This window comes from Danio aesculapii, chromosome 3 (genome assembly GCF_903798145.1).
Source record: "Danio aesculapii chromosome 3, fDanAes4.1, whole genome shotgun sequence".
Classification (NCBI taxonomy): Eukaryota; Metazoa; Chordata; class Actinopteri; order Cypriniformes; family Danionidae; genus Danio; species Danio aesculapii.
In genome coordinates, this window is record NC_079437.1 from 4,397,687 (window position 1) to 4,411,110 (window position 13,424).

The window sequence follows — 13,424 nt, forward strand, 5'->3', positions numbered from 1 at the left end:
GAAACCACATCCTAAAAATAGAACTAATACTACGGGAATGTTTTCTTTGGTGTTCAACGGAAAAAAAGAGTCATGCCGCTTTGAATGACGAACTTCTTCTGTGTTTCAAATTTTTCCAGTCTGTCTCTCATTTGTCCAGCCCGTAACCTCCCCCTCATCCTCAAGCTCTTTTTTAATTTTTTTTGAAAGGTTGTGATTCGCTGGAAACACTGAGCTGACGTGTGATCTTTTCTGATTGGTTAACGCATACCTTGTGTAACGTGAGTACAGTTACCCAAGCCTTAAGGAATAGGCTGTAGCAATCATTTCCAAGACCCCCGCGACATCATTAACAGCCACGAGGAAACTCCATTTGCTGTCTGGATTCAAGATATCCTCAGGTTTGACTTTTACATTTATGTTGTGAAATTGGTTTTATTGAACCTAACCAACAGATTTATGGACAGCCTGGGAATATTGGTTTTATCAGAAGCATAGCTTATAGAGGTTTTGAGTGGACAGAATACATGTTTTATGAAGGGTCAGAAATGTTGAAATTTTAAGAATGGGTTTTAAACCACAGCGGTTTGAACTGTAGTTCTGCCGATTGACTAAAGTTATCAGTATTGATGGTAAAAAAAACTGTACATTCTAGTCAAACCAATGGAAATAAGGGCAGTATTAATAGCTATAAATGTGGGAGAGCGTTGATATTATGTGATTGTGTTGTATTGCAATATGAAACAGTTAAGTGTTGATGTTAAATCAAAAGTAATTCACAAATACTTGATAATGAGATGATTTAATGACAATAATTCTCTATAGTTACAACTGAATTAATTACAAAATAACTGTATGAAATGATCAAATATGGAATGATAAAACATATGATATAAATTGTACCCAGCTTAAATGTAAAATTGAAGTTACCAGAGGTAGAAGAAGAGACACAGGGGGAGGGAGAGAGAGACAAAGAGAGCAGGCCCAGAAGTTAGCCTGATTGCAGTAGAGTCAGAGAAGATGGAGGAAAGGAGCAGCGCAGGAAAGCACAGAGACAGAAAACGAGGCCAGAGCAGAGTTTCCCGCCTATTTTCTATTTTTCTTGGCCATGTGACTACAGCCCAAATGCTGAGACATTCAAACTGACCAATCAACATGCGACCACATCGTAAAACCCCCAAAGTCCACATACCAGCCCTCTGATCTTATCAGTATCTACCCTTGGAGTCAGTATGGACCTTCTTTGGTGAAAGACATGTTTTTCCATATAAACAAATGCATATGATGATTTTCATAACTACAAAATGTTGATGAGAAAATGGTTGAAAATGTTTATTAGCAGGAGAGTTTTTGTTACATGAAGACCACTGATTTTTGCTCTTTAGTGATTTCCGTTTTCTCAGAAAATATGGTGGAGGTCTTCCCTGCCCCGAAGTCCAACATTGTTCCTCTCTGTGGCCAAACTTATTACAGGTCATACAAAGCCTGTTTTGTTTGCCTGAGGGTTGATTGCTGTGATCATCTGAGGTTTGAGGGTTTTTAAGACTCTCTAATGCTTCTACACCATGCGTCTTGGCTGCGCTATGGTGTGGCATCACCACAAGTACTGAAACGGAGAAACTCTTTTGAGCTTCGGCATCTGAACAAATCATTTCAGATTTATTACAGGTAACTTCATCTGAGAAGTGAACATGATTTTCAATCCCACCGCTGCTAAGCATTTTGGGAGACACAAACTTCTGTGCTTTTAGCATAGCTTTTAAATCTGCAATGGTGTCTTTTTGACTTCTGCATTTTTCAGCAGAGCTAACTGTTGTAGGAATGGGTTTTAAAACCACAGCGGTTCGAACTGTAGTTCTGCCGAATGACTAAAAAGTTATCAGTATTGATGGTAAAAAACTGTACATTCTAGTCAAACCATTCTTCTGCCATCTTATATCAGTATTAATAGCTATAAATGTGGGAGAGCGTTGATATTATGTGATTGTATTGTATTGCAATATGAAACAGTTAAATGTTGATGTTAAATCAAAAGTAATTCACAAATACTTGAAAATGAAATGATTTAATGACAATAATTCTCTATGGTTACAACTGAATTAATTACTAAATAACTGTATAAACTGATCAAATATGAAATGATAAAACATATGATATCAATTCTACCCAGATTAAATGTTAAATTAAAGTTACCAGAGGTAGAAGGAGAGACACGGGGAGGGAGAGAGAGACAAAGAGAGCAGGCCCAGAAGTTAGCCTGATTGCAGTAGAGTCAGAGAAGATGGAGGAGAGGAGCCGAGCAGACCAGGAAAAGACAGGCCAGGAAAAGCCCCAGAGCAGCGTTTACCACCTATTTTGTCTCTTTCTTGACCATGTGACTACAGCCCAAATGCTGAGACATTCAAACTGACCAATCAACATGTGACCACATCGTAAAACCCCCAAAGTCCACACACCAGGCCCTGATCTTATCAGTATCTGTCTTTGGAGTCAGTATGGACCTTCTTGAGACCTTTCTACATAGGGTTTACTAATATTAAAATTGTCTGGTTGCCTCCTGCTCATTCATACTAAAAGAATAGTTAACTTAGTAATTTCCATACAACTTGCTAATTTAATGTTAAAAAGATCTTCATGCTGCCGTGCCACACTGTTCCGTACAGTCAAATGCGCCTTAACAATCTAAATAAATCATGTCACAACATAATGGTAGCGCAGACTCCACTTAATCTACTGGATACAAAAGATTTCAGGAGAATAACAGAACTTAACACTTCACATTCAAGTGTATCATGCCAATTACAGAATCAAAGAATCAAAGCCAATTCAGAAATGCAGAACATCAATTACTCAAAGATAAATCCAAGAGTTAGGGATGGATGAAGTACGTTGCAGCATATAAGGATGCTTTCACACCTGCCTTATTTAGTTTGGTTGAATCGCACTAGAGTTCGTTTTCCCTCTTGGTGTGGTTCGTTTGGGCAGGTGTGAATGTAGCAATCGTACTCGAGTGCGGACCAAAAAAGCATACCGAGACCTCCTTGAAGAGGTGGTCTCAGTACACCTTCAAACAAATCCTGGAGCGGGTCGTTTGTGCTGAGAATATGATCTGAACTAAAACAGACCCAACCACAGAAAGTACTGTGCCTTTTTAACTAATCCAGCTGCCGTAGGCCGATGCGATGTGCATTATGAAATGTGGAGGAAAATATTTGTTGACAGCGCTTTACCAACAGAAAGAGAGAGAGAGGGGGAGGGGGGGGGGGGGGGGGGGGCATTACCTGATAGATCGTTGGTAATATTTCCGGAAGATGTCGCAGTTTAACTTAATTAATTCACGCTTCCTGAAGCCGCAGCCGTGCTTCATTTTCGAAATGTATAGTATGTCTAAACTGATGTATACAAGCTATATAGTATAATACGAGCAGGGATACAATCAGCCAGCGCAGTCGTAGGTCCATAGTCAAAAGATTATGTCTTCCGGTTTGTTTACTTGCGAGAGTTCCATTGGCATTTTCCCACAAATGAATTCTGACCAATCGAGAAGCAGTTTAGGAAATACGTTCAATAACATCTGGCCAATGAGTGATGTGGATTTAGTCAGATGACTGCATTTTAGTTCTTTTCATCTGGTTCGGACCAAAGCCAGCAGCAAAGACGTCAGATAATGCTACAATGTATCATTTGTTGCCCTTGGTCTGGACCAAATGAACCGAACTACAGATGTGAAAGCACCCTTAGGGCGTACTCACACTATGCTATCTGAACCGTGCCCAGGCCTGTTTCCCGGATTGTTTGAGTGCTCTGAATCGCGTTCAGGCACTATTCACTTGGCCGGCCCTGGCCCGGTTGGAAGAGGTGTTCCAGAGCGTAGTTCACTTGGGCTTTGGCGCAGTACGCTTGTAGTGTGAGTGCAAAGCGCGTCAGAGCCCGAAACTGAAGACGAGACGTGACTTGTTTCATATGGATTTATTAATCATTCATACTGTTCAATGAACGCAAACTCTCGTAGATTATTAAAGACACAAACCCCTCACTGCACGACAGCTGCTTCTTCAGCAATCCTCCTAATTCCTGCAGAACAAGGACTTTATGGTTGCTTATGAGCGTGAAAAGTGGCTGATCTGTTCGGAAAAACCGATATAACGAAAACGATATGACTAAAGAAATCTCCACTGTGCTGAGCGAAAGCGCTTACTGAAGAGTGTATCATCGATGACGTAAGCGTGCTCAAGCTCAAATGTAATGTGAGTGCGGGCCGTCGGGGGAGACGAGAGGGGGGACAAGCGTGCTTTGGCCCGGTTCAAGGCAACTGTACATAGTGTGAGTGCGCCCTAAGTCTTTAATACGGAGCTCAGAGACTTAAACACTGCAACTGGGTATCCTGGCTACAATATGAATATCTTTGCACCTTTCCCTTAAATACTCAAACAGCCATAAATTCAAGACAATTAAAGCTTCACAAAGACCGTTGCCTGGTAATGAGTTGATGTGTGAACCATTTGCTCTGGGGTGGGAGATCTGGCAAAGATCTTATCAAAGCAGAAACTCAGATTAATATACACAAGTGAAATATTACAGAGAAATTGCGATCACTTTACCAGTCACACGGAGACATTTAAAATGATACCAAACATGAGTATAGAGCTACGAGATACACCATATTAAAAACCTCTACACTGGTGGGGAAAGTAAAGGGGGGCTCAAGGTGGGTGACTAAGAAATTTGAACACCTGGTTTTCATAGCTGATCTTCTTCTCAGATGAGAAAGTTTATTGTTTTAGTGTCTGGGCATCCTTGTGGTCTCGACTCAGGGATTTCCACAACAGTTCTCAGGCTTCATACTATGGAGAGACTTAGTCATCCTCACATGAGTAAAGAGCAAATGCAAGTATGTGCGAATAACAGCAAATGTCTTTGGTGTCAATATAATGTCTCAGTGTTGTTCTGTTTGAAATGTTTATTCTAAAATCTGTTGTTTGTGTGTTTGTTATTAAACAGAAGATCTAAAATCTGAGCAGCTGATTCATCTTCATCTGAAAGGCCTTACCAAACCTGTTGATGTGAGTATATATTTGTCCTTACCTAAGAAGATTTGACAGTTTTTTCCATGTATATAATATTTTCTGAATAATTTGTATTGAATAGTGAATTCCTAGGAGTTTATATTCAACAAAGATTTAACAACAAGTAATTTATAAGAATATATTATGTTATAACTTGACATTGGGATTAAGGTTGTGCGATGTTGACCAATTTGGCATCGTACGATGTCTAACGTGAAACATCGCGATGGACAATGGCATTGTCGTCATAGGCGGCAGTGAATTACTTATTTATGAATAATTAAATAAGTAAAAAGGAATTAATTATTTGTAGTCTACACTCTTAGAAAAAAAGGTACACGGTGGTACAAATAATGTTCCTTAAGGCAGTGTTTCCCAACCTTGTTCCTGAAGGCACACCAACAGTACATCTTTTGGATGTCTCCCTTATCTGAACCATTAATTTCAGGTTTTCAAGTCTCTTCTAATGTTCTGATGATTTGATTCAGGTGTATTTGAATAGGGAGAGATTGAAAATGTGTACTGTTGGTGTGCCTTCAGGAACAGGGTTGGGAAACACTGCCTTAAGGAACAGTTTTGTACCTGTAAAAGTTGCACCTTATATGGTACAGAAAATACCTCTTATGATACTCATCTGTACCTTTATGGTACACTTGAAATGAAGGTACATAAGTGTTGGACAACTCCTCCTTTATTACAATATCTATGAAAATAAATATGACTGGAAAGGCAAAGTGATTTTATGAATAATTTCCATGTCCTTAAAGGTACAAACTGAAATGGTACAAATTTCTTTGTCTTAAGGTTCAATTCTGTTCCATAAAAAGGTGCTGCCCCAGTGACAAGGGTTTGTCCCTTCTTTGGTACAACATTGTACCATTTTTTTCTGAGAGTGTACCGTTTCAACTACCTGACCCGCATGGTCTTTGTTTTGCCCATAACCAAATCATAAATAAATAAAGATAAATTACACACAAATTACCACCTGTCAATCCCTTTTTCCACTGGACTGGCATGAATAGGCAGAGTGAGCTGTGCCGTTATAATGGCGTCGACAAACTTGGTTGGTAAAAAAAGTGGCACAACCAACAGTATCTGAGGTTTTAGCGACAAGTACAAGCGTGAAAGCGAAAGATTGAAGCAGCGTACTGACGCTTTGGCATGTTACCTGATAAGATTCAAAAGACCAAAGAGTCGTTAGATAGAGACAAGATTAATTAAATCTCACATTTAACAACTATAGTGAGACTCCATCCAGCGGTAGATCCTTGATAAACTCTCCGACGTGCACTGCTCTCTGGAGTTTTGTGCTCAAAGCACCCGCTGACTGCCTGGAGCTCAGACGAGCACATGACAGTGTGTGTGTGTGGTCACATGATGTGCGTTTTCAGCTATAGTGTGGACGGAGGGCTGTTCAGAAAGGCTAGATGAAACACCAGTGTGGACGTGGATCATTTTCGTTCTAAAATGCCATTGTAAAACTAAGACGTATTAGTATAAACGGGGCCTAAGTGTGTAAACGGGGGCAGTGCGGAGGATCTCGATGCCAGCTCAGCATTGTGATGTCTATTGGCCATCGGCGATTGATGATGACATCGTCTATTGACCCAACCCTAATTGGGATAGATAGATAGATAGATAGATAGATAGATAGATAGATAGATAGATAGATAGATAGATAGAATGGAATGTTTTGTACAATAAAAACTCAAGCTTTATGTTATTCAACTAACATTTATCTTTTTAAAACACTGCTTCACCGACTACATAAGATATGATATTTCAGCATGTTTCTTTCAAGCCTTCAAATTTGCATTCATGTTTTAATTTGGTCATATCTGTAGTAAATATTAAACTACACACACCAGTATCACATCAGCAATTATGTGGTTGCCTCACCCATAAAATTGATTTGATTTCATTTAAACACATTTACTTAAAAGGGATATGATCTGGCTGTGTATATATGTGCAATTCACCTCAGGGTTGAAGGAGGCTGAATGAAAGTTGTTATTACAGCATGTTGCCTTTATTCACTTCATTCTCCTCCTGACAGAAAGAATGAAGCGTCTGAACATCGCTCTCCTTTTGCTCCTCGCCTTCGGCTCATCGAGTGCTGGGAAAACATTCTGGACTTACCTAGGAACGCGCTGTATTGAAGACTGCAAGGTCTACTGGGGCGAGTACAAGTGCAAGACTATTGCTAAAGATGGACAGATCGAGACAATGTACTGTTCGCCTGAAGAAAACACAGACTACTGGGGCAGGAGGTGCAAAGGGTGCGAGAAGCATGGATATGACTACTATTGGTGCCAAATTGATTTATTTCAGTGGGGATACTGTGGGTTGGTAAGCATTGAAAACAATCATTATGGGTCTCAAACAGGCGCCCTCTGCTCCAGTGAGTGTGGAAAAAGTAGTAAAGGCTACTATCATTGTGTGGTTGAAGATGGGCTTGATTACTGTTCACCTGATGAAAACACAGATTACATGAACAGACAGTGTAAAGTAGACAGCTCATGTGGAAAGCACAATAATGACTACAAGTGGTGTGCAGTGGAGGGTGGCTGGGGTTACTGTGGGCTCACGGAGCCAAAGATGTTCCACCACCGGACTCATAAAAATGATGTTTGCATTAACGAATGTCGGTATTCTAAGAGTAAAAATTATTACTGGTGCGACACGGTCAATAGCAGGGAATACTGCTCTCCAGAGGTGGATGTAACTTATAGAGGCATTCCCTGTCACCCAGATCACTCCTGTGGCTTACATGGCAAAAGTTACAACTGGTGCTGGACCTCAGAGACAAAACGTGGTTACTGTGGGCCCATTGAGCCTGCAGAGTGCTCATACGTCACTGATACACATCTCAGCAGCAGAACCCCTGAAAACAACCTCAAGGAAATTGTGGCATGCAAAACGACAAAGAGATTGACGACCACCATTTCTGTTGAGCCAGCTTCTAGGTTCATTGCTGATGGAAGTGCGTTTAGACAAGACGTGGAATTCTTAATCAAACAATGGCACAATGGGTATCTGCTGGATGAGGCCCGCTCTAATCTGATACACTCTCCCATTGTTCGTATTGATATAAAGAGTCCCGTAAACCTCAACAACCAACGATACTACAACCTACAGGTCCTGGTGAATATACCAGGGAAGACTCCCCGAAGCATCATCTTGTCCCAGGTCCTTGTGCCTCAGGGAGTCCCAGCCCGTTACATTCGCAAAGCCTTTCTGGAGGGTCTCAAGTTGCGAGGTCGCATTATTATTGATGTTACAAAAAATCAGGTTTAGATCCGTGAGTTTGACTTTCTGCTTTAATGTTCTCTGCTGATGGAATGACTTAGCTTAAGTGTCCTTAAGTAATGTAAAAGTATGTTTTAAGCATACTTCATGTATTAACAGCTATGTACTAATAGTACACTTTTAGTATATAAAAGAATGTTTTCAGTGTACTATAAGTGTAACAGTTGTAGTAGTAGTAGTAGTAACTAGTCTACAATGACATTTTTCATTTGTACTGCCAGTGAACTCGTGAGTATACTAGTGGTATACTTCTGTAATACCTGTGAATAAACAAGTACTTGAGCAAATTACCAGTTTGTCCTATGCTCATTATTTAGCCATTACATTTAACCTATACAACTGTACACACAGTAAAGGCTGATTTATACTTCTGCGTCAAGCCCATGCATATGCTCCGGCGAAGCCTTCACGTGGTCGCATACCCCTCATCATGGCCACCACCGACGCACACCTGAGGTGGGAGCTGACGCATATGCAACAACTTTAATCATAAGGTAAACACAAAACAACAGTTTCTATCTGGAGCTCCTTCATGGGACTCGACACTTGTAAACATTCGCTCCAATGGGTTTGTGCGGCTCTCACCCATGCCCACACTTGTCAGTGCTATAAAGCTGACCAATCACAGAGCTTGCGCTATGCATCACTGCGACATGTGGTTTCATTTTTTGAAAGGTCAGCATCGGCGAAGGCTATGCGACCGTGCTGCACCCTACGCGTGCGCATGACACAGAAGTATAAATCAGCCTTAATGGGCACACACACACCCTCAACAATTTCTGGCATTGCAGAGACTCAAACCTGCAACCTTTGGACCATAAAGCTGACTCTTTCAACACCAAGTGCCCTTGTGAAAAAAGTATACGTTTTGCAAATATAATTTATATTCATCTGTGCATTGTAAATTTAAATATAAAAAATGTGTACTGCTTTTATATATTTTTGACAATACAAAGTGTTAAAGGGCACCTATTTTACCTCTTTTTTGAAAAATTTAATATAAGTCTTTTGTGTCTCCAGAATGTGTCTGTAAAGTTTCAGCTCAAAACACCCTTCAGATTATTTAATATAGCTTTCAGAATATTTGATTTCCTGCTCTAAACACACTGTAGCTGTTTTTGTGGCCTGTGCCTTTAATGCTAGTTCTCCCCGCCCACCGTTCCCACGTGCCTGTCAGAGTGTGCCTCAATCTCCATCTCAGCAGCGTCAGATAAACAACACAGTGACTGACATGAAGGAAGCAGATCTCACGTAACGTGAGAAATACTACAGGAACAACTTTCCCAATGATTATTTGATGTATTTGTTGTGGAGGTGCAATTATGAGACAAACACAATGTTGTTACAAAGTTCACACTCACACACACAGTGCGCGCGTTTAATTTTGCACTGTTTTTGCATGGCAAATGTGACAGAATACACGTTAATATCCACTGCTGTATGGATATCCCGTGTGTTAATGTACAAAATAAACCTGATTTAACGTCCACAAAACAGGATTGAATTATAATTGTACTGACTTGCAGCTGTGGTGATGAATTACAGCAGTTTTACTGTCTTTATTATAAACCCATCTCTTACTTGATCTATGGTAACATCTAGTTTAGTAACAGACTCACAAGTAGAAAAATTAGATGTTACACCTGTTGGTGAATCTAAAAAGGAACTCATCTGATGTGTACTCAGATGAGAATTGTTTAAAACACTGGATCCTGCATCAAATCTATTTAAAAATATATTAATTTCACCCACCCAGTTCTTTCCAACAGAGGAAGTACATCTCTTTACACTATTACCAGATTCAGACATCCTATTTAGATCACTCCATACATCTCTAACATTATTTTGTTGTAGTTTCTGTTCCATTAAGATTTATAGTTATCTTTCCCCTCCTTATTTTAAATTTTTAGCTGTTTCTGAACCTGCTTAAGTTCCTCTAGATCACCTGCTAAGAATGCCCTCTTTTTTTCATTTAATACTGCCTTTAATTCAGGGATCACCCATGGCTCATTGTTTGAGTAGCATTTAACCTTGTTTGTGGGTACTGTGTTCTCAACACAAAAGTTTATATAATCAGTTATACACTCCTTTAGACTGTCAATGTCCTCGTTATAGGATTTGCATAGAACCTCCCAGTCTGTTGAATCAAAACAATCCATCAATGCCTCATAAACAGAATCAGACCATACTTGAACTGTTCTGATCTCTGGGGGCAGCTTCCTTACAGCCGGAACATAGACATTTCTGATGTAAATAAGATTATGGTCCGATCGCCCCAAAGGAAGCATAGGCATCTTTCACATTTGCATATAGCAAGTCCAGAGTTTTACAGTCTTGTGCCACAGTCCACATACTGGGTAAAAGTGTACATTTATTCAATGTCAATTGTCAATATTTGCTGTCCACTTTGCATTTTTTTGACATTGTGCTAGTCCCAGAAACAGTTTACATTGTGTAACGTTACGCTAACGTCTAAATTAGTGAGTAGGGTAAAGCGCAACAGCACCACCTGCGTCCTAATATTGTAAATGTCACAGACCTAATATTTAAAGTGAGCACAGGCCACTTAAACTTCATTTCCTAAACTTGTTGTCGGGCCTGATTAAATGTTTTAGCGGGCTGCATTTGGCCCGCGGGCCTTGTAATTGACACATGTGCTCTTACCAGTCTGCTCAGCGCACCTATCCGCGCACACTAAGTGGAAGCGGTTCAATGCAACCACTGAGTTTCTCATTCAGCCATGTCTCAGTAAACCACATAAAACTGCACTCATGATACTCCTGCTGTGTTCTTACAAGCGTCGTCAGCTCCTCTGTCTTGTTCCCAAGCGATCGAACATTACCTATAATAATAACAGTCAGGGGTGGCTTGTATCGCCTTTTCTTTAGTCTGTGTTTCACACCAGCTCTACACCCTCTTCGTCGTCTCTAAGTTCCTTAGGAATTTCCATTGTAGGTATGTAGATGTATGCCAAAGTGCCAGGAGTTGCTCTCTTGAATAAATGATGGCGGCATTTGCAAAACCCATTCTTACAGATGGTGCCGAAACCCGGGATCTTTTGCAGTAAGTTTTTAGCTGGATTTTCACAGCTGACCTGGTCAATGGATTAAAACTGGCCTTCTAACCACAAGAGTGGGTAGATCTGCTTTTATTGTTTCTTCATTTGCTTAAATAGCATGATACAGAATTTACAACACTGTAATTCGTTTCAATAGTTCAATTTGGTAAATTTCAGATTACCTTCTCAAGGATGGAAGGGTTCATTTCTAAAGAAAGTGATGTATTGTTTGCTTTATGGACCAAACAAGTTGAACCTACATTGCGCAAACTTAGCAAAGAAGGGCTTGAGTTAACAGACTCAGACTCTAAATTGTTTGCATGGTGGGATGTAATTGGCAAAAATGGAAAGAAATCGTAACGTGGTGATATAATTGAAGCGCTAAATTACATGTGTTACTCAAGACTGCGTAACGTGATGTCAGAAATACCTTCAATTATAAAGGCTAGATGTGAAGAATTTGATGATGTTCACAAATCAGAGGCAGAAAAGTCAGAGTAATAAATTCTAGATCTCCAGTTACAGCTCGATAATTTATTAGCTGAACAGTTAGCTCTGCTGAAAAATGCAGAAGTCAAAAAGACACCATTGCAGATTTAAAAGCTATGCTAAAAGCACAGAAGTTTGTGTCTCCCAAAATGATTAGCAGCGGTGGGATTGAAAAGCATGTTCACTTCTCAGATGAAGTTACCTGTAATAAATCTGAAATGATTTGTTCAGATGCCGTAGCTCAAAAGAGTTTGTCCGTTTCAGTACTTGAGGTGATGCCACACCATAGCGCAGCAAAGACGCATGGTGTAGAAGCATTAGAGAGTCTTAAAAACCCTCAAACCTCAGATGATCACAGCAATCAACCCTCAGGCAAACAAAACAGGCTTTGTATGACCTGTAATAAGTTTGACCACAGAAAGGAACAATGCTGGACTTCGGGGCAGGGAAGACCTCCACCATATTTTCTGAGAAAACGGAAATCACTAAAGAGCAAAAATCAGTGGTCTTCATGTAACAAAAACTCTCCTGCTAATAACACTCTTAGTGAACTAACTGCATTGCTAATACAAGGCCTGCAACTGTTAACTTCCTTTGCTGGTGGGTTAGCAGCCTGATAGCAATAAAAGTTAATAATTGCTGATCCTGTTTGCATTTCCAAATTTGTTATATTTGTGTTATACACATTTTCATTTCCATAGAACACAATGGTATTGTGTGATACTACACGTACACATAGACTGAGTAATTCCTTAAAACATGATTTTCTTACTGTAGGTGTAAAAACACTCAGGTTTGAGGTTTTAGAAGCCACAGATGCATTCTAGACCGCATGTGATGTATAAAAAAGGAATTAACTGTATGCTAAAATTCATTCATTTTAAGGTACTCGTGTTTATATGTTGGATGAGTTTCATCTCCTAAAAGTGGTAAACTCTGCTATCCTCAATATAGCTGCAGTTTAAACTACATACAGGAGTTTAGAATTGCCTTGTGGCTCCAGTGTAATAACTGCAGTAACTATGAAAATGCTTTCTTACAGGATTCAGCCTTGAACATTGCACTTTATCATACTCCCTTAAAAAACATTGATTCGGAAGTATTTTGAGCCAGAATATTCCGTTACAACAGGACTACATTTTACACAGTCGTAAAACCTCCACCCTTTGTTAGTAGCATGTTTACACAAACACATAGCCTCAGCTGAAACACTGCCACACAGAGAACAACATTTCAAATCTTCACACACACATAGTCAAATTCACATTTGTCTGACACTGCATCATGTAGATTTGACAGGTTATTTGAGTCTTTTTAATCAGACTTGTGGATTACCATAACTATAGATTTTTCATCTTGTGTTGTTATTTCGGTTTCTTTTGATTATTTAATCAGTTACTTATTATTTGTTTTAACAAGTTATATCAAAATGTAAATTGGGATTCTAAATCCAAAATGCTGAAATATCGTTGCTTCTGTAACATTCTTGACATCTCTACAACAAAAGTTATTTGTGTTTACTT

At 39.7% G+C, this 13,424-nt stretch overlaps 1 protein-coding gene across 2 annotated transcripts; it reads left to right on the plus strand.

The window, feature by feature from the left end:
- The first annotated feature begins 272 nt into the window (after positions 1-272).
- LOC130217680 (uncharacterized) lies at positions 273-8,644 on the plus strand. Of its 2 annotated transcripts, none has more exons than XM_056449845.1 (3): positions 273-380; positions 4,981-5,042; positions 7,102-8,644. In XM_056449845.1, the coding sequence occupies exon 3, from the start codon at positions 7,107-7,109 to the stop codon at positions 8,340-8,342; it is 1,236 nt and encodes a 411-aa protein (XP_056305820.1). In that variant the 5' UTR covers positions 273-380; positions 4,981-5,042; positions 7,102-7,106; the 3' UTR covers positions 8,343-8,644. The 2 variants fall into 2 exon arrangements, with proteins under 2 accessions (XP_056305820.1, XP_056305829.1); XM_056449854.1 differs by having other exon boundaries at positions 7,106-8,644.
- The last annotated feature ends 4,780 nt before the right edge of the window (positions 8,645-13,424 follow it).

Coding starts and splice junctions, on each gene's coding strand:
- LOC130217680 (XM_056449845.1), top strand. CDS start 7,107: ATGAAGCGTCTGAACATCGCTCTCCTTTTGCTCCTCGCCTTCGGCTCA.